Consider the following 24,687-nt stretch of genomic DNA (forward strand, 5'->3'; position numbering starts at 1 on the left):
CCATGTGTTTGGTTGGTAAATCAGTTTTCCTCTTCAGCCTATGTCATGTTAATAATTTTGCATATTGTTGGTAATACATTTCATGTTTGGTTTTATTAACATTTTGTAACTTGGACAATAAACAACTTTGGTACTGTGTTTAGTCACCAGACTTTCATTGTAAAATCTGCATGCATCTTTACTTATTTATTTATTTAATCTCATATCAGTCATGCCTAATGCATGTAATATTTCTATGCAGAACACAAGGAATTAAATAAATAGGCATAGTGCAGGCATCCCAACCTGCAAAAAGTCATTTCAGGGAGGCAAATTTATATTCCATTGCAACTTTAAACAGGTCTAAGGAGTTTATTGTTTTCATGTAGCCTAGGTAACTAGCCGGCCTGAATAATATGCACATGAAATGAAACATGTCATTGTCAACATGTCTTTTACAATCATTTAACCCGCCATGGGCAATGCTTAAGTCACTGTTACAAACTGTACAGCGTGCAAGACTGTCATTATGTTTCACTCTTATTAGACAGGGGTACACTTTCGTGTAGTCTGGCGTAAAATCTGTCTTATATTTTCGCTTTTTGGGGCACTCTCCCTCTGCCATGGCGTTCCTGTGTCTAGACACACTGAACTGATTAATTAGGTTCGGGAGAAGAGATAAAAGCCCACCCACACTGACAATTGATTGGTTGACTTACCGAAACAGGCCAATCAGGATGCTCTCTGTCTTACATGCTCTTCTTGATGCACACACGCAAGGTCTCTCGCTCTCTCCCTCTCTGCCGTGCTCGCTACACGGTTTGGAGCACAGTGTAACCGCTCTTGCTCGCTCGCTCTTGATTCCGGGAGATTTTAACTAATTTGCGGGCATCAGGGAGCCGCTATCAGTACGCGGGAGACTTGGGATGTCTGTATCATAGTGCATGACATAGAATTCCTCATTAATTCACATAACAGTACCAACCTTGCAATTAAGGACAAAGATCAAGAGACATGACCACATGTGGCCAAATGCTGATGTTCTGTATTTTCACCATGACAGACCTCTCATACTGTACACAGTTCTGCCCCAGAGACCAAAGGTCGGAACAACTGGAGCATGCCATGTCACAGCCACACCTGAGTCTGCTCCATGCCATATCACAGCCACTTTGTCACACTTCATCGTCATCAACCCTTCGCCTACCTGTAGCCAGGAAATGTTACATTTAGGATTTAAAAAACTGTTTCTGCAGCCATAATAGGCTATAATGAACCATATTAGGGATATTGTTAAATATTGAGGACTGTTTATTTAATGGCTGCAATAAAAATCCCATTATTGCTGCTAAGTGCAATGGGTATACTACAGCTCAAAGCAGTTATTATGATCAGAACAAAAAGTAGACGCTGCACTTGATAGATGCCATCGATTGCCAATGCCTTTTCTCATTGTTAGATGGGACTGAAGCAAAAATACACACTGACTAGCTAAACAAACTGGTCCTCACTGCTGGAGTCCATAATTATTGACAGGTTTGATGTTCTCAGTGAGTGGAAAGTTTGGGAGAACTGGAGTTGCACAGAGTGTGTGTGACTGCCCACATAGCCCAACCCCAGGCCCATCGCCCTGTAATGGAAAGATTAAAAGCAGAGCACCAACTCAAAAAAACACCATCCTCTCCCTCTATCTCTATCTGTCTTGCCCTCTCTCACCTATACCTCTCTATACTATATTATACTATATAATACTATATTCTATGGCCTCCCTCCTCTCACTGTGATGTTAAAATTATTAAAGGGATACACTTATTTAAAGACCTGGACAAAAGCCTGCATGTGTATTTTTGAGTCGGCTTAGACCAACGAAATCCACACATTGTGAGCACCTAACTGGAGGAATCTAATTTCAGCCTACCGCCCTGCTCAGCCAAGCTAAGCCCAGCCCATTGTCTAGAGTTGGGACTTCTCACCGTTTCAAGAGAGAGTTTCTCAACTCAACAGGACTGCAGCTCCAGGACATCAACAACAGCCAGAGCCTGTCTGAGCCGGCTCCAAGACTTGGATCATAGTCCATTTTTTCTTTCAAGAATTCAGGAGCCTCACGAAGAGCTCCAAACATCAGCCACCAAGCTGTCTCTTCGGCTGCTTCCCGCAATCTTTATTGACAATGAGGATGATGATGATGGGAACTTTACCAAATGGATGAGCAGTTACTGGGGACATGGAGGAGGGGAGGAGCATGCCAAGAAATGGAAGATGAGCTTCAGGAGGCCATTGCGCAACAAAGCTGACCGGCGTGCCTCTTTGCCCTGCATGGTAAGGTAGTGATCATTCATGTGGAATGGTCTTTCACAAATTATTTCAAAAGCAACATTAAAAGGGATAGTTCAACAAAAATACAAATTCTGTAATTAGTTACTTTCTGAAAAGTTGTTCCAAACCCCTATGACCATTTTTTACTTGAAACACAAATGGAGATGTTAACCAATATGTTAGTCTCAGTCACCATTCACTTTAAGGCATCTTCTCTAAATACAATGAAAGTGAAGGGTAACTGAGACAGTTATTGTGCCTAAAATCTCATTTTGTGTTCCATGGAAGAAAAACAGTCATACGGGTTTGAAACAACATGAGAGTAGGTAAATGATGACGGATTTGTCATTTCTAGATGAATTATGCCTTTAACATACAATACAGAGCAGCATTCCAGACCAAATAAATACACTGACCACGTCTAGATTGGGGGGCTACTGTTGTGTATTTATGGCATTTGTGTTACTGTTGCCATATTATTATGGGGCTACTGTTATGGTTTATGATATTTGTGTCTGGATCTTTACATGCAGCCTCAGCTGATCTTGTAAACAAAGCTGGGCAACACATTGAATAATGGCGTTTGGAAGAGGACCACTGTGAAAACCGGAAAGTGTTACTTGTGCTCTGATTAGAGGTTGTGACCCATCAGCAATTGTTCTCATCCCCCCACATCCACACAAAACACATATGCTTTACAGCCCTCTTACACATACACATTATACACGTAGTCTTCATATTGTTTCTCGTTGTGTACTTTGTTTTTACACCTTTAAACCTTATTTATTCAAGTTTTAAGAAAAGCAGTATTGGAGATGCTGTAAGTGCTCCCTCTTTAGGTTATCAGGTGTCCTTCAGCACTCAACCTCCTCAAGTCAAGTCAAGTCATTTTTATTAGTATAACACACAACACACATAGTTCCAAAGCAGCTTTACAGAAAATTATGAAACTGCAATATCTATAAAGTCTAAGAGTCATCCTTGTGTAATTTGATAATATATGATTGTCAATTGTGTATAAAAATAAATAATTAATTAATAATGGTATTTAGAACCTCACTGTGGGAGCCAGTTCCTCTCTGGGTAAACAGCATGAATATAATGCCAGTATTAGTTATTTCTGTGCAGTGCAAGTCATGGATTATAATTAGTAAATTAAGTAAGTGCTAAGGGCCTGTGTTTAAACAAAGATTTTGTATGAACTGTATGATTAATAATGGCTTTGAAGTTCATTCTGGATTTACTGCAGAAGTTCACATAAATACATTATCCTTTGTTAGTTGACTATCCCATGTCTTATTTGATGTTGGCAGTTCATCCTCTGAGTTCCATCGTAAAAGACTGAATTGAAGTCTGGCTTGTAACGGCTGCATTTAGTCATCATCACTCAGAGACACGTAGCAGTGGAGTCCTACAGTACATCAAGCAGGAACAGAGCTGGATCTGGCTGGCTCTGGCAACCTCAGGGTATGAGACAGGGAAACCAATAGAATAATATTAGCATAGATGCCATAACATTTTTGCATAGTTATAGATCATGATAAATGTTTCTGGTTCTGGCAGACCTAACAAAAGCAGCCTAATTGTGAGGATATGGATAAATTAGGTGTATTCCTGGCTAAATAGATGAGTCTTTAGTCTAGAATTAAACTGAGTGAGTGTGTCTACATCCCAAACAGTGTTAGGGATACGATTCCATAGTTTAGGAGCCAAATAGGAAAAGGATCTACCTCTTTTTGTGGATATTGATATTCTAGAATCTATTAATAGACTTTTGCAATTGCAATGAGCGTGATGGAATATAGCATATATACTGTGTATATATATATATATATATATATATATATATATATATATATATATATATATATATATATATATATATATTTGAAGGTCAATTAAGTACTGCAGAGCTAGACCATTCAAAGCTTTGTACGCAGTTAGCAAAACTTTAAAATGAATATGAAATTTAACAGGTAGCCAATGTAGCAACAATAAAATAGGGCTAATATGATTATATTTCTAGGTTCTAGTCAGCACTCTGGCTGCTATATTTTGAACCAATTGAAGTTTATTTATTGAACTTTCAGGGCATCCTCGCAGTAATGCATTGCAATAATCTAGTCTTGAGGTCATTAATGCATTAATTCGTTTTTCGGCACTAGCAACAGAGAGCATGGGTCGTAACTTAGCAATATTTGAGGTGGAGGAATGCTGTTCTACAAACATTCGAAATTGTATTTTCAAAGGACAGATTGGTATAAAATATAACACCTAAGTTCTAAGTTCGAAGACGATGTAACAATACATCCATCAAGAGTCAAATTATATTTTAGAGACTTATTTTTAGAGGGTTTGGTCAAATAATTTTACCTCTGTTTTCGAAGAAATATAAAGTTGGGTATCATCGGCATAACAGTGGAAACGTATTCCTGATAATATCTCATAGGAGAAGTATTTATAAGGAGAAAAGCAGAGTCCCTAAACTGATCCCTGTGGCACTCCATTCTTAACTTTTGTTTGATTGGACAATTCCTCGTTTACACAGACAAAGTGGTAGCAGTCTGCTAAATAGGACTGTGGCAGGGCGGAGGACGAGGCCGGGTCGTGATTCTATACACCCGGTCCCTTATCAGGCTAATCAAGCCTCCGAGAGGGATAAAGGCTACGGAGGATGGTGCGGGAGAGAGAGATCGTTTACGGACATGTCCGTCATGTGTGTGTTTGCATGTGTCTTTTTAAGTTTATCATTAAAACTATTATTTGTATTGCCAAGCTGGTTCTCGCCTCCTCCTTTCCATCGAACTGCTTTACACTGGTGCAGAAACCTGGGAAGGAGGAGGGATGCCTGTCGCAGGGTGCTCAAAACTGCCGTCCACCCGGGGGAGCGCCGCTGCTATCTGCCGGGGGATGGAGTAGCCCAACCGCCAGGATGCGATGAACGGCCGCCGTCCGCGAGGCGAGTGGGGACTGGACTGCCCGACTGCCTGGAGCGATGGAGCCGCTGCCAGGGGCGGAGGAGAGCCCTGCCATCCCCCAGAAACACAGAGGGTTCAAAAGAGGAACGCCATCTGCGAGGGGAGGAGGGAAGTGACTCCCCCGACCACCTGGAGCGGTAGGGGCACTGCCAGGGGCGGAGGAGTGTCCCCAGGATTCGCCATGAATGCGGAGTCATCTTTCCACCGGGAGTCGTGGGTCTGACTCCGGTCCGACCGGGGTGGAGCAGATGTCAGAGAACCGGAGAGCCGGAGAGCTCTCCCCCCTCTCTCTCACTGCCGCTCCGCATTGGCCTTTTCCCTCTCGTTTAAATTTTACAGTGTTTTTTGGGGGGGTACTACACTGTTACAGTTACTACACTCCCCTTGTCCCCTCCCTCGTCCAGGTAGACGGGGATGACCTGCCGGTAGACAGGGCAAAAGGCACGCCCCTCCCCAAAGGGGGGGGGGGGGGTGTACATCATGCCGGGGGCTCCCCAGCCTGAGAGAACGAGGGAGGAATGTGACAGGGCGGAGAGCGGGGCCAGGTCGTGATTCTACACACCCGGTCCCTTATCAGGCTAATCAAGCCTCCGAGAGGAATAAAGGCTGACTGCGGAGGATGGTGCGGGAGAGAGAGATCATTTACAGACATGTCCGTCATGTGTGTGTTTGTGTCTTTACACCGGACCTAAACCATATTAATGCAAGTCTACCAACATAATTCTCAAGCCTATTCAAGAGAACGTCAAGCCTATTCAAGAGAATGTTTGTGATCTATGGTGTCAAAGGCAGCACTAAGATCTAAAAGCACTGACAATAAATGCAGTGACAATCAGATGATAAGAGCATGTCAACTGATAAGTGCAGTCTTTGTACTGTGATGGGGCCTAAATCCTGACTGAAATTGTTCATATATACTATTTCTCTGTAGAAATTAACATTTTCTAGTATTTTTAACATAAACGGACGATTTGAAATTGGTCTATAATTAGCCAATTCTCCAGGATCAAGCTGTGGCTTCTTAATAAGCGGTTTGATAACTGCCATTTTAATGTCTCTTGGGACATGTCCTAAGAATTGCGAGGAGTTAATAATATTAAGAAGAGGTTCTGAGATTCCAGGGAATACCTCTTTTAAAAGTTAAGTTGGTATTGGATCTAACATACATGTTGTGGCTTTTGATGTGACTTTTTGATGTTCCTTGTGAGGAAAATTATGAGACACTGTTTTCTGAGGAACTGTGAAAGACGATTCCATAATTCCAATTTTATTTCTGATGATTTCTGAATTTTATCAGTAAAGAAATTAATGAAGGCAAGGCAAGGCAAGGCAAGTTTATTTATATAGCACATTTCATACACAATGGTAATTCAAAGTGCTTTACATAGAAGAGATTAAAATAAGAATAAAAAAATAAAAATAAAAAATAAGAATAATTGAAACTGTTTAGAATATAAAATAAAATAAAATACAGTACAAACAGTCGGACACACAGTGGCACAGTGCTCATTCAGTAAATGCACAGCTAAACAGATGTGTTTTGAGTCTGGATTTGAATGTGACTACTGTAGGAGCACATCTGATCTCTTCTGGAAGCTGGTTCCAGCTGCGGCTGGCATAATAGCTAAAAGCAGACTCTCCTTGCTTAGAGTGAACCCTTGGTATTTCTAGCTGATGTGATCCTAATGATCTGAGTGATCTGTTGGGTTTATATTCAGTGAGCATATCTGCAATACATTGAGGTCCTAGCCCATTGAGTGATTTATATACACCAGTAATAATACTTTAAAATCAATCCTAAATGTAACTGGGAGCCAGTGTATAGACCTGAGGACTGGTGTGATATGTTCATATTTTCTGGTTCTGCTCAGAATCCTGGCAGCAGCGTTCTGTATGAGCTGCAACTGTCTTATGGTCTTTTTGGGAAGGCCAGTGAGGAGTCCATTACAATAATCCACCCTGCTGGTGATGAAAGCATGCACAAGTTTCTCTAGGTCTTGACTGGAAACAAAGCATCTAATTATTGCAATATCTTTCAGATGATAGTATGCTGATTTAGTTATTGCTTTGACATGACTACTGAAACTGAGGTCTGACTCTAGAGACACACCAAGATTCCTGACTTGATTTTTAGTTGTTTGACCCCTAGGGTCAAGGTATGCATTCACCTTGAGAATGTCATCTTTGTTTCCAAACACAATGACTTCAGTTTTGTCTTTGTTTAACTGAAGAAAGTTTTGGCACATCCAAATGTTTAATTCATCAATGCATTGGCACAGGGAGTCAATGGGGCTGTAATTGTTAGGTGATAGGGCTAAGTAGATCTGTGTGTCATCTGCATAGCTGTGGTAAGCAATTTGGTTCTTTTTCATTATTTGGCTCATTGGGAGCATATACAGGTTGAACAGGAGTGGCGCAAGATTTGAGCCTTGAGGGACTCCGCATGTCATGGACGTCCACTCAGACTTATGGTCTCCTATACTCACATAATAACCTCTCCCTTCTAAGTATGACCTGAACCATTTTAGGACCATCCCAGAAATGAAGTAGGACCATCACAGTAATTAAGTCATTACTATTGTACTGCAATGGAATATCTGGTTCAGTCAAGGATTTATTCACAATCAATTTAGCAACAGTACTGAACAAACACCTAGGATTGTTGTAGTTATTTTCTTTGAGTTTTCTAAAATATGCTGACCTTGCAGCTTCAAGTACCTGTGTGTAGCCGTAGACAATATCCTTCCATTCACCACAAAATACCTCTAATTTTGTATTCAGGAAATCAGAATACTGCTATATACTGCAGTAAGGGCAAAAGACAATAGAGATTTTTTATTTGTATCTGACGGTGTCACATTAAGCATTATTAGTTAAAAAGACTTAAACTTATATCCTTTCCTCTGAGTAACACCAAAAAAATCACTGTAAATTTCAGCAACACCTCCTCCTCCACCCTTCAGACAAGATTAGCCAGTTTGTCTGCCTCCTGACCTGGGCCCCAGTAGGTCAAATGCTATCACTTTTCACAGTTAGTCAAATACTATCACTATTAAGACTATGAGCCATTATGAGCAATTACTAGAGAGGAGATCGGCACCTTCCCTTGAGGGATGGAGTCCATCTCTTTTTAGCAAGTCAGGTCTACCGCAAAGACTCTTCCAATTGTCTATAAATCCTATGCTATCCTCCGGACACCACTCAGACATCCAGCCATTCAGTGACACTAATCTACTATAAACCTCATCACCACAATGAGCAGGCAGTGGGCCAGAGAATATTACAGTGTCTAACATAGTTTTTGCAAGTTCACACTCTTCTTTAACATTATCTCTAGTGAGCTCCGACAAGCGAAGCAGCACATCGGTAGTGCTGATATATGAATACAAATCTTAGGAAATCTATGTTTAACCAGCACTTGTAAATTTGATCTGATGCCAGATGTCCAAACCCCCTAAATGCATTCAAAAATAGTAGCTGGTGTCTCTATTTCCACGTTCAATAGAATCTCCTATAACATGGGCGCTTTCAACATGATTCTCAGTGGGTGCATTACTGAGTGGAGAGAGTCGAATGGAAACCCTAACAGGAACGGAAGAGTGGTGTCGCTTTGCTGAGCGAGTATGCCGCTGAGACGTCACCCAAACGCCCTGCTGCAGGGGCTCTACAGCCCAAAATGTGTGTGTTGCAGGCTTCCAAAACCCTCATCCAAAACAGTATCTACCAGCTTTTCTTTCTCACTGACCTCAACTAGCATTCAGATGCATATCTCTAACTCATTAACCTTCTCCGTCAGCCTGACTAATTCCTTACATTTATCACATGTAGCATGTGGCACGCAATGCAGGAAGCAATAACATGAGCGGATGCCATGACTTACTGCTGTTTATTGTTGTTGTTGTTGTGGTGGTGGTTCCTGATCAGCAGAGGTTTAAGGCTGATGCAATAATCTGTGTAAAACACAAAGGAGAAAACTAATGTACGCAATCGAAATGTGAGATGTAGACAAGTGGAAAAAAGGTGTGCGCAGTAATATACACACAGTTGAAACAGTGGAAAGCGGAACAAAATGGAAGCACGTGGTAAAATGGCAAAGGATAAAACAATGAACATAGAGGAATAAGCAGTGCTAAGCAGGCTAGCAAGCTACATACAAACCCAGACTCGTGCAGTATGCCGGCAGCAACTATAACAGGGAGCCACCTGGAACATGAAGCCAACATCCTCTTTCTTAATCTTTTTCACGTTACATCACGTTCAAGTGTAAACCTACATGTTTTAACACTGGCTCATTTCACATCTAAACCACAACTCTTCTATTTGTCTACTGTACTGTATGTACAGCTGTTTGATAATTTTGTCATCCAATATATTTAATTTATTTTGTTGATCTGCAATCCCCATCTCGATGCGGCTCAGCTGAGGGAAGAAAGAAATGACACAGACACCCAATGCTATCAAATCCTTCTTCCAAGTTTATTGTTCAGCACTTCATTATATGGTCCAGAAAATCCACATTCCACTGGACCCCCACCAATGAAATAGTTCTTTACCTTATTTGGGGATGACATACATGTCGAGCTACGTGTGAAATGTGAGAGTAGAGACAGGAAACACATTCCTATATAAAAAATCCTTTGAACAGGGAGCAGCTGCAGCTACCCCAACAAAAGAAGTTTAAAAGAGGCCTTCATTATTCCTGTTACGATCCCTGGTTGTCTGCCCCGTGTTTTCCGTGTCACCGTCACCATGTTTCCCGGTCTTCAGCACTCTGTCATTGTTCACAACTGATTGTCGTTTGTGATCATCCTGTGTCTGTGTATTTAAACCGTTTGTTCCTCCATTCCCTTGTCGTTCGTTGTTCTGACTGTGTTGATGTTTCCCTTGTTCTGATGTTCGCTCTGCTGCCTGTCTTGCCATGTTAATCCTACCGTGTTTATCCAGTCCGTGTTCCTTCGATGTCTCCATGTTTTAGTTTCAGTTTCCCCCCGTGGATGTTTCATTTGTTCCAGTTTTGTCTTGTTTACACTTTTGTTTAATAAATCTGCGAGTAGATCCAAACTCCTTGTCTGCCTCCTCCTGCAACCGTTACAATTCCACAACAGCATAAGTCTAATAACTTATCTAAGTGGTCTAATACTATACACAAGTCACCTAATCTAATACTTGCTCAAAAGTTGTTTATTGCAAATATTACATATGTTCAAAGCTTAAGCTGTAAATTTAAACAGGATAATAGCATATAATAGCCTTCTCCAAAAAAATATTAGAGGAATATTCCGTGTTCAATGTAAGTTAAGCTCAATTAACAGCATTTGAGGCATATTGTTGATTACCACACAAAATTTTCAAATCATCCCAACTTTTCTTTAAAAAAAGCAAAAATCAAGGATGCATTGAGGCACTTATAATAGATGTGAATGGTCCCAATTTTTTAAGGGGTTAAGCTTATTATTTATAAAAATACTTACATAAATGTTTCTGTTACAACTGCATTTTTAACTCTAAAGTTCAAAATCATTGTTTTTACAGTCGTTTTACACTATTACACTGGCATGGCAATTAAGTTGTACATTTGGATATAACTACACAGAAACTATGCAGTTTTATCATACCAAAATCATTTTAACACACATATTGTTTACATCTTGTGGCTATACTTTTTTGAATATTTTAACATTTATGCATTGGCCCTATTCACTTCAATTGTAAGTGCCTCACTGTAACCCAGATATTTGCTGTTTCTTTTTTTTTTTTTTTTTTTTTTTTAAGAAGGGATAAGTCAAATTTTATTGTTTGTGGTATCAACATTATGCCACCAACACAGTTGATTGAGCTTAACTTGTATTTATCCTGGAATATGACTTTACAAGTTTATAGAAAAAGCAGGAGAATGTAGAGGAGAGAGTCAGGAAATTTTGTAATGGATACCCAGGCTCTGTTCAATGAGCTGATAATTATTAGTGCATTAATGCATTTTTGATTATTCACTATTTAGGGTTCTATTTTCATGCCAGTACAAAGCACAAGTGGGTGTCGGTGGGAGTGCTTGCGCTCTCTGTGGCTGTATGAGCGCAAACTGTGGATGTATTGTATGTTAATGAAGTGGCACAAACTGCAATTTGCTAATTTCCTGAGAAATAGGTAATTGCGCTAAGACGTTTCAAAGCACGTCTGTTTTCAGCTCAAAGTCTAAACTCAGTTCCTGCATTTGCAGTTTGGATGTTCCACCAGCAGATGGTGATAAAATTAATGTCCAAACTCTGCCAAGGTGCAGGTGGAAGAAAGTTGGATAGGTTGGATAGGAAGTGTAATTAATGAATTTTATTTTGAAAGCAAAATAGAACAGTAGAAGTGAAGTGCATGCACAAATCCACAACCTAACCTGAAAGGCTGATATATCACTGTTAATAATAGCTCCATTACTTGCGTGCCACCTGATCAATATAATTAATAATAATTACATTCTCTATAATTTAATGGAGCTGACATACAAATCCTAATGAAAACCAAATTTTCCATGAGTATAAAAGGAGCATGCCACTGTCATAGAAATATGCCTGACATTCTAAATTAATGCATTTAATGCACAGAAGAATGTAAGTACATATTTATGTTCTTCTAATTCATTGCATACAGTCCATTTACTCTATTACCTTCAATAGCTGGTGCAATAACTGGAGAAGAACGTCAGAATTAAATTGCACTTGACCCATCCCATTAGCACTTTACACATGCAATTTTGGCAAACTTAAGCCTAAACTTAGTGCATGCTTAACGAAAATACCAAAACTTCATGCCCATTTACTTTGCATGTATGAATTATCTAATAGCACTGTTTAGCGCTAGTGCTCTTAAAATAGGGTCCTTAATATTCTTTAGCTACAAAAGAAATTAAAGTCTGACTTTTTTAAATGTGTTACTTTACAAGCTCTTGGTAATAAGCAGTAGGAAGGCTATTGAACATAACTGCTTAGGTTATTAGCTACATTTTAATATTCTATGTGCACATCTAGATGGCCTTCAACATGTGATGGGTTCAATACATGTGCATGCTAACTATGGCCCTGAAATTTGTTCACATGGCATAATCTATATAATGGTCATATAAATTGTATATAAATGGGTATACAAAAGCACTGTTTGTATATGCTATATAGTATGAACTCTATAGAGGATATGTATAAGTACTGGGGTATATGCATGTAAATTACAGCAGACACTGATAACATACTAGAGAGCAGCAGTCTCATTGAAATTAAATTAACATTAAAATTCAATTCTGTTGCATAAGTTGACTGCTGGCTTTTTATGTCCACAGCATCTGTTAGTCTTCAATACAAAGAACTGTTGTATAGAACACTTACTACCTACATTGGTTAACGGCTGAAATGGTGTGCAGGAAAGGCTACTCAAAACCAAATTCAGATCCCATTGCGTAACCAAAGCCTTGCGACTGGTTTGGAGTCATCTAATAGACATTCCAGTTAGATTATGCATGCCTATTGACACACCTTCACCTGGTCCTCTGTGTGTGGACAATGCTGCCACGTACACCTTAATTGTGGAGCTAGACAGACCATGCTCTAAGAGGCTCTGCAGAAAGTCCAAGATGTTACTTAAGCATGAAAAACATGAACTGTGCACAAATAAGTTTATTTGTGTTCATGTGCATAGCAAATCATAGGCACTGCTGTTGCTTAAAAGATCACATTTTTGTTCAGATCTGATTTATATTTGATCAAAGCTAAAGAGTGCTATTCTAAAAGTCACCAGCAAATGTCAGTTTGCATTATTTAACATGCACAGAACATTTTTAAGAGTAATTTGTTCTCCAAAGTCTTTCAAGAAATGTATTCTGCACAGCATGCATTCAGAGAAAGGCCGTGGGTCAAAAAGTTAAGAGAGCTTTACTTTTGGAATTAATGCTGTGTATATCTCGTGTAGTCGTACAAATGTTTCATTTGACAATTTGATGTTTAACTTTCAGTGTTCCATTGTGTCACTTTGGTACATGTTAAAGAATATGTTAAAGAATTCCATACACTTTTTCTCAGACAAAAGTATTTTTCTATTTATTTTCCTTCAAATATGAATTTATCCACAACCGGAAAAAAAATTATTTGAATTATGTTCAGAAAATTGTGCTGGCAATGCAAGAATGATCAGCATTTGTTGGGAATAACCTGATGTACAATAAATCAATTAAATTATGACATATGAAGGTGTGTTGAAGGGTTGTAAACTGTTTTTAAATTGTTCTAAAGTCCTTGCATGTTGAATGATTCCTGTAATAGTAATGCCATTTTGTTGATGACAAAGTGATAGTATGTAGAATTGTTACAGAACCTTTTAAAGACAATGAAAACATGCCACCCTAATTAGAATAAGTGAATATGTAGTTGAAATGTTCCTTATAATCAAGTGAATGTCTATCACAGTTACTGTTGGCACTCAATGCTTCATTACCTTCATCGGATGAATCAGGATGTACCAAAATATTACAAACTTCACTCCAAGCAGTTGGAGCAGCTGTGTCAGAATGTGGTAGGTCTCTGGGTCTTCTGCCACAGCTGAGAAAGCAGGTGTGGCTAGCCCAGACTCCATTGCCAGAATCTGGTAAGAACATTTTGCGCCAGCTTCCCCTTGTTCTGGGACAGGTGTTCGGTGCACAGGCTCAGGAAGTATTTGACAGACATCTCATTGCATCTGAAATGCGTTCGAAGCTTTTAAGGTGGCAAACTACCTTCAGGCATCCAGTGTAGTATTTTCACAGAGGACCTTATCCTCATCATCAACAACGTAGTACTGGCTTTGTGCAGGGCAGAATGAAGGAGGTGTTGGCACCACCACGCCAGTCCAGAGCAGCCTCACGATTGAATGCTTCGTCAAGGCGCAATTTCAGATCTAAGTTGCAGCCTACTACCAGTGCTGGGGGTCTTCAGCATCGTTACTGAGGGTATGCGGTCAGTGGTAGGCTGTTTCCTTCCTCAGCACTTGGAGTGCTGGGAGGCAATAACATTAGACACATGGCTGTTAAACACCTTGTCAACAGGATACAATTTGCAGTTTCACCATCGACCGCCTCCAAATACCGGGGTTCGCCCTACAGTGGTGCAGAATCCAAAGCATCTGATTGCATTAGGAACAGAAATAGAGTAATTGCTAAAAAAACAGGCCATAGAAATTGTGCGTGGCCCAGACCAGTTAAACAGATTTTTCTCCAGGTACCTTCTGGTTCCAAAAATGAATGGGGAGATTCATCCTATTCTGGATTTAAGAGACCTCAACATCTTTCTCAAGCGTCTAACATTTCACATGCTACGAATATCCGACGTTATATGTGCAGTGAACAGAAACGATTGGTTCATTACTATAGACCTGAAGGACGCATACTACCACATTCCAATTGTGGCACATCACAGGAGGTTCCTTCATTTTCATGTCAACGGAGTGACATACCAATTCAGAGTCTTTCCTTTCGGGTTAGTCCTGGCACCCAGAACTTTTACCGAATGTGTATGAGTTGCGCTAGAGCCTTTACAGCGTCATGGTATGTGGATACTTCCTTATCTCGACAACTGGCTACTGTGCAGCTACCAGTCTCAGCACCAGGTGCAAGAGCAGACAAAGTCGTTGCTATTGCACATAGAGGCATTATGTCTGAAGATAAATTACAAGAAGAGCTGTCTAATTCCTGCTCAGACTGTTCAGTTCATTGGCATAAAACTTGACTCGTGCGCCATGCAAACTACTTTGACAGAAGTCAGATTTCAGGCAATTTTAAAGACAGTGGCAAAGTTTCGAATGGGCAGGCACCTACCATATGCAGATTTCCTGCATCTAGCGGGGATGTTGGTTGCAGCAACACCAGTGGTGCAGCTGTGAATGCTGCATCTCAGACCATTTAAACGCTGGCTAAATTCACAATGCCTATCAGCCATGACCCAAAGACAAGTTTTGATGACAATGACTGTAGCATGTGCTCACACCCTAAAGCAATGGTCCTGCAAAGATTTTCTCCTCAGGGGTGTGCCTTTGGGTGTCCTTCTTGTAAGGAGGGAGGTTGTAACAATAGATGCATCTCTGTGGGGCTGGGGAGCTGTTTGGAGGCACAAGTGAGGGGTATGTGGCAGAGCACGTCTCAGCACATCAACATCCTCGAGATAAAGGCAGTGTGGCTAACACTGCAACATTTTCACCATCAGCTAAAGGCCAAATATTTCCTGGTAAGAACAGACAATACCACAGGGGTTTTTTACATCAACCAACAAGGGGGCACAAGATCTCAGAGCCTGCTAAAATTGGCACACAGTCTTTGGAAATGGGCGGATGTCCATCTCCTCTCTCTGAGAGCCATATATCTTCCTGGTCATTACAATCAGATAGTGGACTCACTATCTCGTGCCAATCCCACACCATGGGACTGTCAGATTCACAAGGAAGTGATTCAGTCAATTTGGAACACCTATGGCAGGGAGGAGGAGGACCTGTTTGTGAACAGACAGACAACTCACTGCCCGATGTGGTTTTCAGACAAGGATGAACCAGATGCTCTGGGCCAGGATGCGTTGGTGCACAGCTGGTCAAAATGTTGCTTGATTGCATTTCCACCCCTGCCATTACTATGGATGACGTTGCGAAGAATCCAGGAGACGAGGCAACCCATTCTGCTAATAGCCCCATTCTGGCCGAACAGGCCATGGTTTAACCTATTGTTACTTTTACTGACAGGCAGGCTATGGCCACTGCCATTAAGACCAGATTTATTATCTCAGTTGGATGGGATGTTGTGGCACAACAGGCCCCACACACTGAAGTTATGGGTGTGGCCTCTAGGGGCAACCCATCATATTGGAATGTTCACAAGGGGTCGAGCATGCACTACTGAATGCACGTGCACCTTCTACACGTCGGGCGTATGCAGACAAATGGAGAGCTTTTTCTCAGTGGTGTGCAAAATGGAAAATTGACCCTCATGCTTGCACTATAAGTAACATCTTGAACTTTCTGCAGAGCCTCTTAGAGCATGGTCTGAATGGTGTGAATTGCATGCGTTGTCAGTCAGCCCGCAGAGTTTACGCTGGGGACCTGAGTGTAAACAGGTACCGCTGTGGCCGAACCCAGCATTACTTCCAAAGGTATTGTCACCAAAATACATGAACAAGCCCATTATTTTATCTGCTTTACAGATGAATACAGGTCTGTCCTGTGTCCAGTCAGGGCTCTTCGGCAGTATGTGGAAGTGACAGCAGCCTGGCGGGTCACTGATCAGCTGTTTGTGTGTTATGGTGATCACAGAAAGTGTTCAGCTGTGTCTAAGGATAGATTATCTCATTGGGTGACAGAAGTGATCATGCATGCTTATTCCAATTCAGGTCATGAAATCCAGACCTTTGTGAAATGCCATTCAGTTCATGCAGTTGCCACTTCCTGGGCAGCCCTGCGTGTTGTACAGCTATCTGACATCTGTGATGCAGCAAGGTGGAAGACTCCATCTACTTTTTTACTTACACAAAATATGTTTCTGTAAATTTTTCCCCCATACAAATGTAAATTGACTTTTTCAGTGCTTTTGCTCTGCTGTTCATCCAGTGTCTTTAGCCACTGCCTCAAGCCAGGGAGGGTGGCTCATCTCAGCTTGAATGACATGTCTGAGCCCACAAACAAACACAGTCCACAGTTTACCTTCGTGAATCGGCATTAGGGATATATACAACCCTCATATCTTTGTTTTCATCTTTTCATTAGCTACACGACCCATCAGTTAAAAATTTTATATGTTTTCATTGGCCGGCTTTATCCAGAGACAAACATGGATGGCGCAAACCTTTACATCACTCATTTCGACTGCCCTGTTTGGCTACCCAATCACAGCTGCACAGATATTTTTGAGGGAGGGCTCATTTTGTTCGTAAAACCCTCCAAAATATCATGTTTTGGTGTTTTGCTATTGAAAAACTACACAGAGTGCAAGATTTTGCAGAGAATGGACATGAATGATAACGTGTTGAATATGTAAAACGTGATCAAAGACAGATTGATCAGTATTCCTTCATAATTGTACATTTTTGGACTAAAATCTCTAATGGAATTTATTTATTGGACTCTTTCAATGAAAAGCATACTGAAGTTTGGAGGACTGTGCTTATTTGTGGTGGCTGGAAGACAATAAATATCAGAACTTCAGGTTTCATTTTCTGCGTTGTGATTTTCACTCTTGAAACTTTTAATAAAATCTAAGTTTGTGATCATCAAAATTGCTTTAAAATATCAAATCTTGAGACCCAGATCTTTCAAATGATATATTGGATATCAATATTAATTTACAATTTCACAGTTTAAACATGCATTAAACATAAATTAAATGTAAATAAATATGCAAGTGGGTCCTTTTTGAACCACCCGTCATTAAGAGGTTAAGAAGCCACAACTTGATCCTGGAGAACTGGCTAATTATAGACCGATTTCAAATCTCCTGTTTATGTGGAAAATACTAGAAAAGGTAGTGTCCTCCCATCTATGTTCATTTCAAAAGAGAAATTGTATATATGAACAATTTCAGTCAGGATTTATGCCCCATCACAGTACAGAGACTGCACTTATCAGAGTTACAAATTACTTACTCTTATTATCTGATCACGGCTGCATTTCACTTCTAGTGCTTTTAGATCTTAGTGCTGTCTTCGACACAATAGATAATTAAATGCTCTTGAATAGGCTAGAGAATTATGTTGGCATTTGTGGACTTGAATTAGCATGGTTTAAGTCCTATTTAGCAGACCGCTACCCCTTTGTCTATGTAAATTAGGAATTGTCAAACTAAACAAAAGTTTGGAGTGTCACTGGGGTCAGTTTTAGGGCCTCTTCTTTTCTCCTTGTATATGCTTCCCCTTGGAGATATTATCAGGAATTGTGGAATAAGTTTCCACTGATCTGCCGATGATCACCAACTTTATATTTCTTCAAAACCTGACGAAATTTCACAGATCTCCAAATTAGCAGAGTATATCAATGAAATCAAAGATTTGGTAGCCAGAAATTTCCTTCTACTCAATTCCGACACAACAGAGATAATAATTATAGGACCAAAAACCTCTAAAAACAAGCCGCTAAAATATCATTTTACTCTCAATGGATGTACTGTTACATTGTCTTCAACAGCGAAGAACTTAGGTGTTATAATTGATACAAATCTGTCCTTTGATTGTCCAAATTACCAATGTTTGTAGAACAGCATTCTTCCACCTAAGAAATGTTGTTAAATTATGACACATGCTCTCTGTTGCTAATGCCGAAAAACGTATTCATGCGTTCATGACCAGAATAGATTATTGTAATGCATTACTTGAAGGATGTCCAGCATGATCAATAAATAAACTTAAATTGGTTCAAAATGCAGCAGCCAGGGTTCTGACTAGAACCAAGATATATGATCATATTAGCCCCATTTTATCGTTGTTACATTGGCTACCTCTTAAATTTCGTATACATTTTTAAATTCTGTTTACTACATACAAAGCTTTGAATGGTCTAACTCCGCAGTACTTAAGTGACCTTCTGCCACGCTATATTCCATCACATTAATTACGATCACAAAATTAATAGTTCCTAGAATAGTAATGTTAATAGTTCCTAGAATATCAAAATCCACAAAAGGAGGAAGATCCTTTTTTATATTTGGCACCTAAACTATGGAATAGTCTCCCTAAATCTGTTTAGGATGCAGACACACTCACTCAGTTGAATTCTAGACTAAAGACTCATCTATTTAGCCAGGCATAAACCTAATTTATCCTTCAACTCACCATTAGGTTGCTTTAGTTAGGTATACTGTCACCAGAAACACTGATCATGATCTATAGCTCTGCAATAAATTGAATGGCATCTATGCTAATATTATTCTATTTATATCCCTGTCTCAACCTCGGGACTCCTATCCTGAGGTCACCAGATCCGGCTGGATCCAGCTCCATGCCTGCTTCGTGTTGGACTCCACGGCTAAGTGTCTCTGAGTGCCAGCCAAACTTCACTTCAGTCTGTTACAATGGACTTCAGAGGATGAACTGATGCCAGCTCCAACCATAATGCATGGGATACATCAAATGCCATTTCCTGAACCATGAATTTAGGATAGACCTCACAGAAATTACCAGCCAGTTGAACTGCGATGCACCTCACTGATCTCTGCCTGCATCACCTCTGTCTAATTATGGACTACACTCTTATAATGGAATACACAGACAATCAATTGCCAACAAAACCCTTCATCAGCCAACTAACAAGGACAATTGTATCTATGCGAACTTCTGCAGTTATTCCAGGATGAACTTCAAAGACATTAGTCATTAATCTTACAGTTTTGTGTTCCTTGCTACAGTTGCCTTTGGCTTGCTCGCTGGGTTTATAAAAAAATTACTATTTAATTACTTATTTTTAAACACAAGTCACAATCGTATTTTATCAAACTACACAATGATGACTCTAAGATATTATAGATATTACAGTTTCTTTTTCTGTTAATGCATGATTTTCTATAAAGCTACTTTGAAACTATGTGTGGTGTGAAAGGCGCTATACAAAAAGATATGAATTCACTTGACTTGCTGTTTTTACATCAGTAATGTCCTGAATACCACTTTGGTGAATTCAAGTACAATTTCCTTCCGAAACAGCGAAATCTGTACATTATTCCAAACTTTTGACTGCCAGTGTATAGAAAAGTCTGCCGCAAATCTTTGATTGGTGGATCTTTTATATTATACAGTATATAATTGAAATGATGCAGACTGATGACTTCAACAGAAGCATATGCCATCAATTAACAATCTCAGAGCTTACGGTAGGTCTGTCTTTAAAGGTCTCTATAAGCAGGATCATGTAAAGTCAATCAGTAATTGTTGCAAATAAAGCCCCTTCCACTTTGGGGTCCTTGTCAGATTTTATTTTGTGATAATGGCCACCCGACTGTAAATTATCCCTTACATATTCAATTATTCAGATTACTTACATTTTATGAATATGATCATGAAGTAGATAATTGAGTAGACTTCTTACTATCCCAATTCATTCTCTTGGTTTTTCTTCCCTTCTTTCTTTCTTTTGCTCAACTGAAAAGTCCCAACTAGAAGCTATGCAGTTAAATCAGCTTCATACCAACACCATGCCTCATGCTCCCATCCCCCTAAAGCCCCGCGAGGAAAAGGAGGTGCACTCCCACCCTCGAGCCTGCCACGTGTCTTCAGATGAAAACAGTCGTGCCAAAGTAGGACCTGAAAGTCACATCACCACCATTCCAGAGCTCTCGGAGTCCTTAGAGGAGAGATTACATTTCCACAACAAGAAGGTGAAACCAATGGTGGGTCATCATATCAAATTAAATAGCATATTATTCTAATGTATTACATTTCCAAATAATTTGACATTTTAGATTATTTTGGCTTGTTTTTTCTAGGATGGTGCAGATAGCATATGTCTTATTTGTCATAAAGTTTTATGGAAAGAAAGGGGTAGTGTCCAAGAACTTCACTGTGCCCATCATTTCCATAAAGAGGTAATCACTTCCTGCATCAATTCTATTCTCTGTTGCCTGTAAACAGCAACAATCATATTATAAGTCTAAGCCATCAGATGCCATCAGACTATTGCATTTTGTTTTGGAGTATATCTGTAGTGTTGCATGTGTTGGTGGTCTTTGGCCAGTGTTATATCCCTCCATTAGCTGATGCAGGTGGGGTTGAAATGGTAGACAAGTTCCCTACACAATCTACAAGTAGTGGGTTTATGGGATTTATGCATGACACAAAATGCTGCTATGCATGGAGTTTTTCTGGTTACTTGCTGCTCTTATATCACTGAATCTGCTGTCTCTGATTATGGATTGGGAAGGCAAAATGGCCGGAGCATGATGCACGTCCACGTAGCAGGAGTTCTGCAGCTGCATGTGAACGAGAGAAGGAGGTACCATTCTGCCCTGGACAGGAGGAATATCGCTTGCCCCGTCGCCAACTCTCTTTAAACAGACAGCGTTCATTGTTTTCAATGTAATGGCTTGGCCTGGATACATACCCACAGTACATCAACTAAACAGTAATCACTCAATGTATTATCATAAATCTCTTCCTTACTATGATGTCAGTTTGAATATATGTGTAGCCACATTCTACTTTTGCTTAAAAAATAACCTGCTGATCTTTTTGTTTGCATGCTAGACTGTTTATCTTCTTTTATTACTTGGACACAAAGGATCCGAAGCAAATCTCTTTTTTCCCCATTTATAGATTGTTCAGTGCGATGCAAAGTACTACATTTATCTCTGTTTTAACCATTTGGTGAATGCCAAGTCATGTTTAGATTATTTAGATTTCATAAATATTACCACATTACAACAAATAAATGTCATGTTTATTTCTTGTTTGCAGTTGTCTTATGGTAAGAATGATATGAACCATAATTTGGTTGTTAAATCCTATGTATTAGTTAACTGTCAATCATATATTTTTTTTAGATTTAACATGGATAGATCACATACATTTCTCAGTTATAATTTTTTGTGATGTAGTGTAATTTTGTTGCTCATTGTATACTGTAATTTTTAAACAACTAAAATGTTGGGCTCCGAAACACTGAATATTTCTATAAAATGCATGTTAGCTTGTTGCGTGCAAGACTGGATAAATATGAATGCTGGTGTAATTGTACACATGCCCTAGATACAGTACAATAGCTTGTTAAATGCATATGCTGGAAATTATCTGGTGGCTAATCAAGCCATTGTAATTGAAATCAATGATGGTCCAAAATTCTGCCACACAGGAACAAAGATCTCTGTTTTTTATGCATGTAGTTTTCATGGTAGTGCAACTATCATCTCCACTTTACCATGGTATCATTGCATTGCTTGGTGACATAAACTTTTTTGAGATAAGCTTTATGTATATACATAGTTATAAACTTTTTACAATCTTTTCTTCTACTGTAGATGGAAAAGGGACATTAAATGGGACATGCATTTTCCTGTAGTATATGTATAACACATACACTATCAGTCAAAAGTTTGGGCACACTTATGGCAATTTTCCACTGCACGTTACGGATCAACTCCCCTCAACTCTACTCACTTTACGTTTCTGAGCTTGCATTTCCACTGCAGTTTAGTGCCGCCTCAACGTGGGTGTGATTATAGGCTGATCGTCATAGTTGCGCCACCTATACTGCCGTGACATCATCTTAAACATGACACAAACTGACTAAAACAATAACACAACTGCTAGCTGTTAGCTACTAGCTCATTGTGTAGCATAAAGCATTTGTTGCATGGTGATTTTACACAAGCGTAACAGTTAAATTGGCCTGGCTGTTTTAGAAGCAAGCTTTCCAGTAGCTGGTCAACTAAATAAAGTGAAGCTTTCAGCAGAGTATAGAGTTAACGTAACAAAATGTACCATCCTCCATCGTGGCTGAGTCCAGGGCACTCTCCCTCCCATTGCTCACCAGTTTAGATAGCGTCCATTTGGTCGAACCACTTCCACTTTTCCTTGATGGTTCTGTAGTCACTTTTAAGTTTTTTTTAAAATTTTCCCTACACTGTTGGTAGATCCGGTGGTAGCCTTGTGCTGAGACACTTCCTGAGAGACTTTTTCATTTTGCTCATTACTAACGAGTGGACTGTCTGCACCTCGTTTATTGATCACGGCGTGGTTTTGTGCACAGCCATTTCTTTTTTCACAATTCGAAAGCCGCATGAACAAATGATACTGTTATCGCTGTTGCTAACTTTAAAACTAGTGGGTTGATGTCGCGTGTCAGAAATCCAATGCCGCTTGTAGTGCCGATTCTCCCTGACCAATCAGTGATCTGAAGAATTTTTATGTCACATTTAGTATCGGCTCAGCTCGCTTGGAACCTCTACTGAGTCGACCCAATTATTCATTCTTTAATACTACTATTTTGTACATTTTAGAATAATAGTAAAGTCATCAAAACAATGAAATAAAAAATGGATGTAGTGTGTGTTATGATTCACTGTTGTCTACCCTGTGTTTTGCCTCTGTCATCTGTTCCCCATGGACTACACTTCCCATAATTCCCTGCCCTCATCACTGCCAGCAGTCTTCTATTGTCCTCACCTGTGTTTCATTTACTCATTAGTCTTTTTGTATATAATGCCCTGTTGGTTGCTTGTTCTTGGTCAGTTGTTCTGTAACGTATAGGAAGGGAGCGGGATCTAGGTGCGGCAAAAGAATTTAATGAAAAGAAATAAACAAGTACAAAAAATGGGTAAACACAGGAACAAATAAAACACCCACGATGGGAAACAATGACATAAACAGGAGAAAACATCCACGAAGGGCACGGGCAAAACACTGTTGGTCTAGATACATTCAACAACTGACAAAGAACAAGCAACCAACAAGCAACCAATCAGTGTAATGTCACGTTTGCTTGATAGTCTACTCTACTTTTATTAAATTTAGTAGAGTTTAAATGGGAAGTTGGATGTGTGCCTCAAGAGCAGGTGTCGAAATCGTGGCAACTGCAAAGCTAACGTTAACATAAGTCAGGTCTGGATTGGAAGGTCGGCCAGCAAAGATTAATGTATCCCCTGGGTGTTATGTAGAGCATTAATAAAACATGTCCAAAAAAATGTAAACAGCAGCAAAGATAAGCTAACTGCCTTGTAGTTACAACACTGGTGTCAATCTTTGATCTGATAATGAAAAGTAAACACGTCAGATATCAAATGACTGATAAACATTTATTTAATGCATCAAACAGCCTGTTTACCAATTACATTTGGAATTTGGATTAGGGCAGAACAAGTAATTTATGCTAGAGAGACGTAGTGACTCAGCTATGATCCCACATTGGCACTATTTCACAGTGGACCCTTCCGCTTCCATATGTGAACTGTGAGCTAAGTTGTGATTGGTCAAGAAAGAGTTCGATAATATACAGGCTTGATTGCTCCCGGATGAAATTTACCCAAATCAGAATATAAAACCTGACTAAGTGTATTGAAAAATCTGAATTCATACCATACCTTTGAATTTCAAGTTTGATGTTATTCATGTTTAAAACAGCAAATTCAGTTTCAAGTAAACGTTCAAATTCAAGCCCTAAAATCAAGTTCAAGTCCCAATGGCACATAGAGTATTTAATTCCATATTTTTTAAAGACCCTCAACTCAGACCTGAAGTTAGACTTTAAATTAGATACAGTTGTTTGGAGACTTTGCCTGAGATAAAACCATTCTGGATGCATCTATCTCTTTCTGGATTTGATATTTGGCTCTGTTCGTTCTTTACCTTTCCCAACATCCTTTTTTGCTCATAAATATTTCGCTCTGTACTGACTAGAGACCAGGATGTTTGGCTTAGCTGAAAACCATGCATGTGTAACGGTAGCTAGCTGG

General features: G+C 39.7%; 1 protein-coding gene across 1 annotated transcript; it reads left to right on the forward strand.

Moving 5' to 3' along the window:
- Window positions 1-1,872: 1,872 nt before the first annotated feature.
- On the forward strand, window positions 1,873-23,963 carry LOC127653756 (uncharacterized; the record flags this gene model as incomplete). The annotated part of the gene is made up of 4 exons (XM_052140534.1): window positions 1,873-2,298; window positions 20,392-20,631; window positions 20,728-20,826; window positions 21,162-23,963. Coding segments are annotated over 4 exons (924 nt in total), but the record flags the coding sequence as incomplete, so codon positions are not given.
- Window positions 23,964-24,687: the final 724 nt, after the last annotated feature.

Source organism: Xyrauchen texanus, chromosome 13 (assembly GCF_025860055.1).
Source record: "Xyrauchen texanus isolate HMW12.3.18 chromosome 13, RBS_HiC_50CHRs, whole genome shotgun sequence".
NCBI classification, from domain to species: domain Eukaryota; kingdom Metazoa; phylum Chordata; class Actinopteri; order Cypriniformes; family Catostomidae; genus Xyrauchen; species Xyrauchen texanus.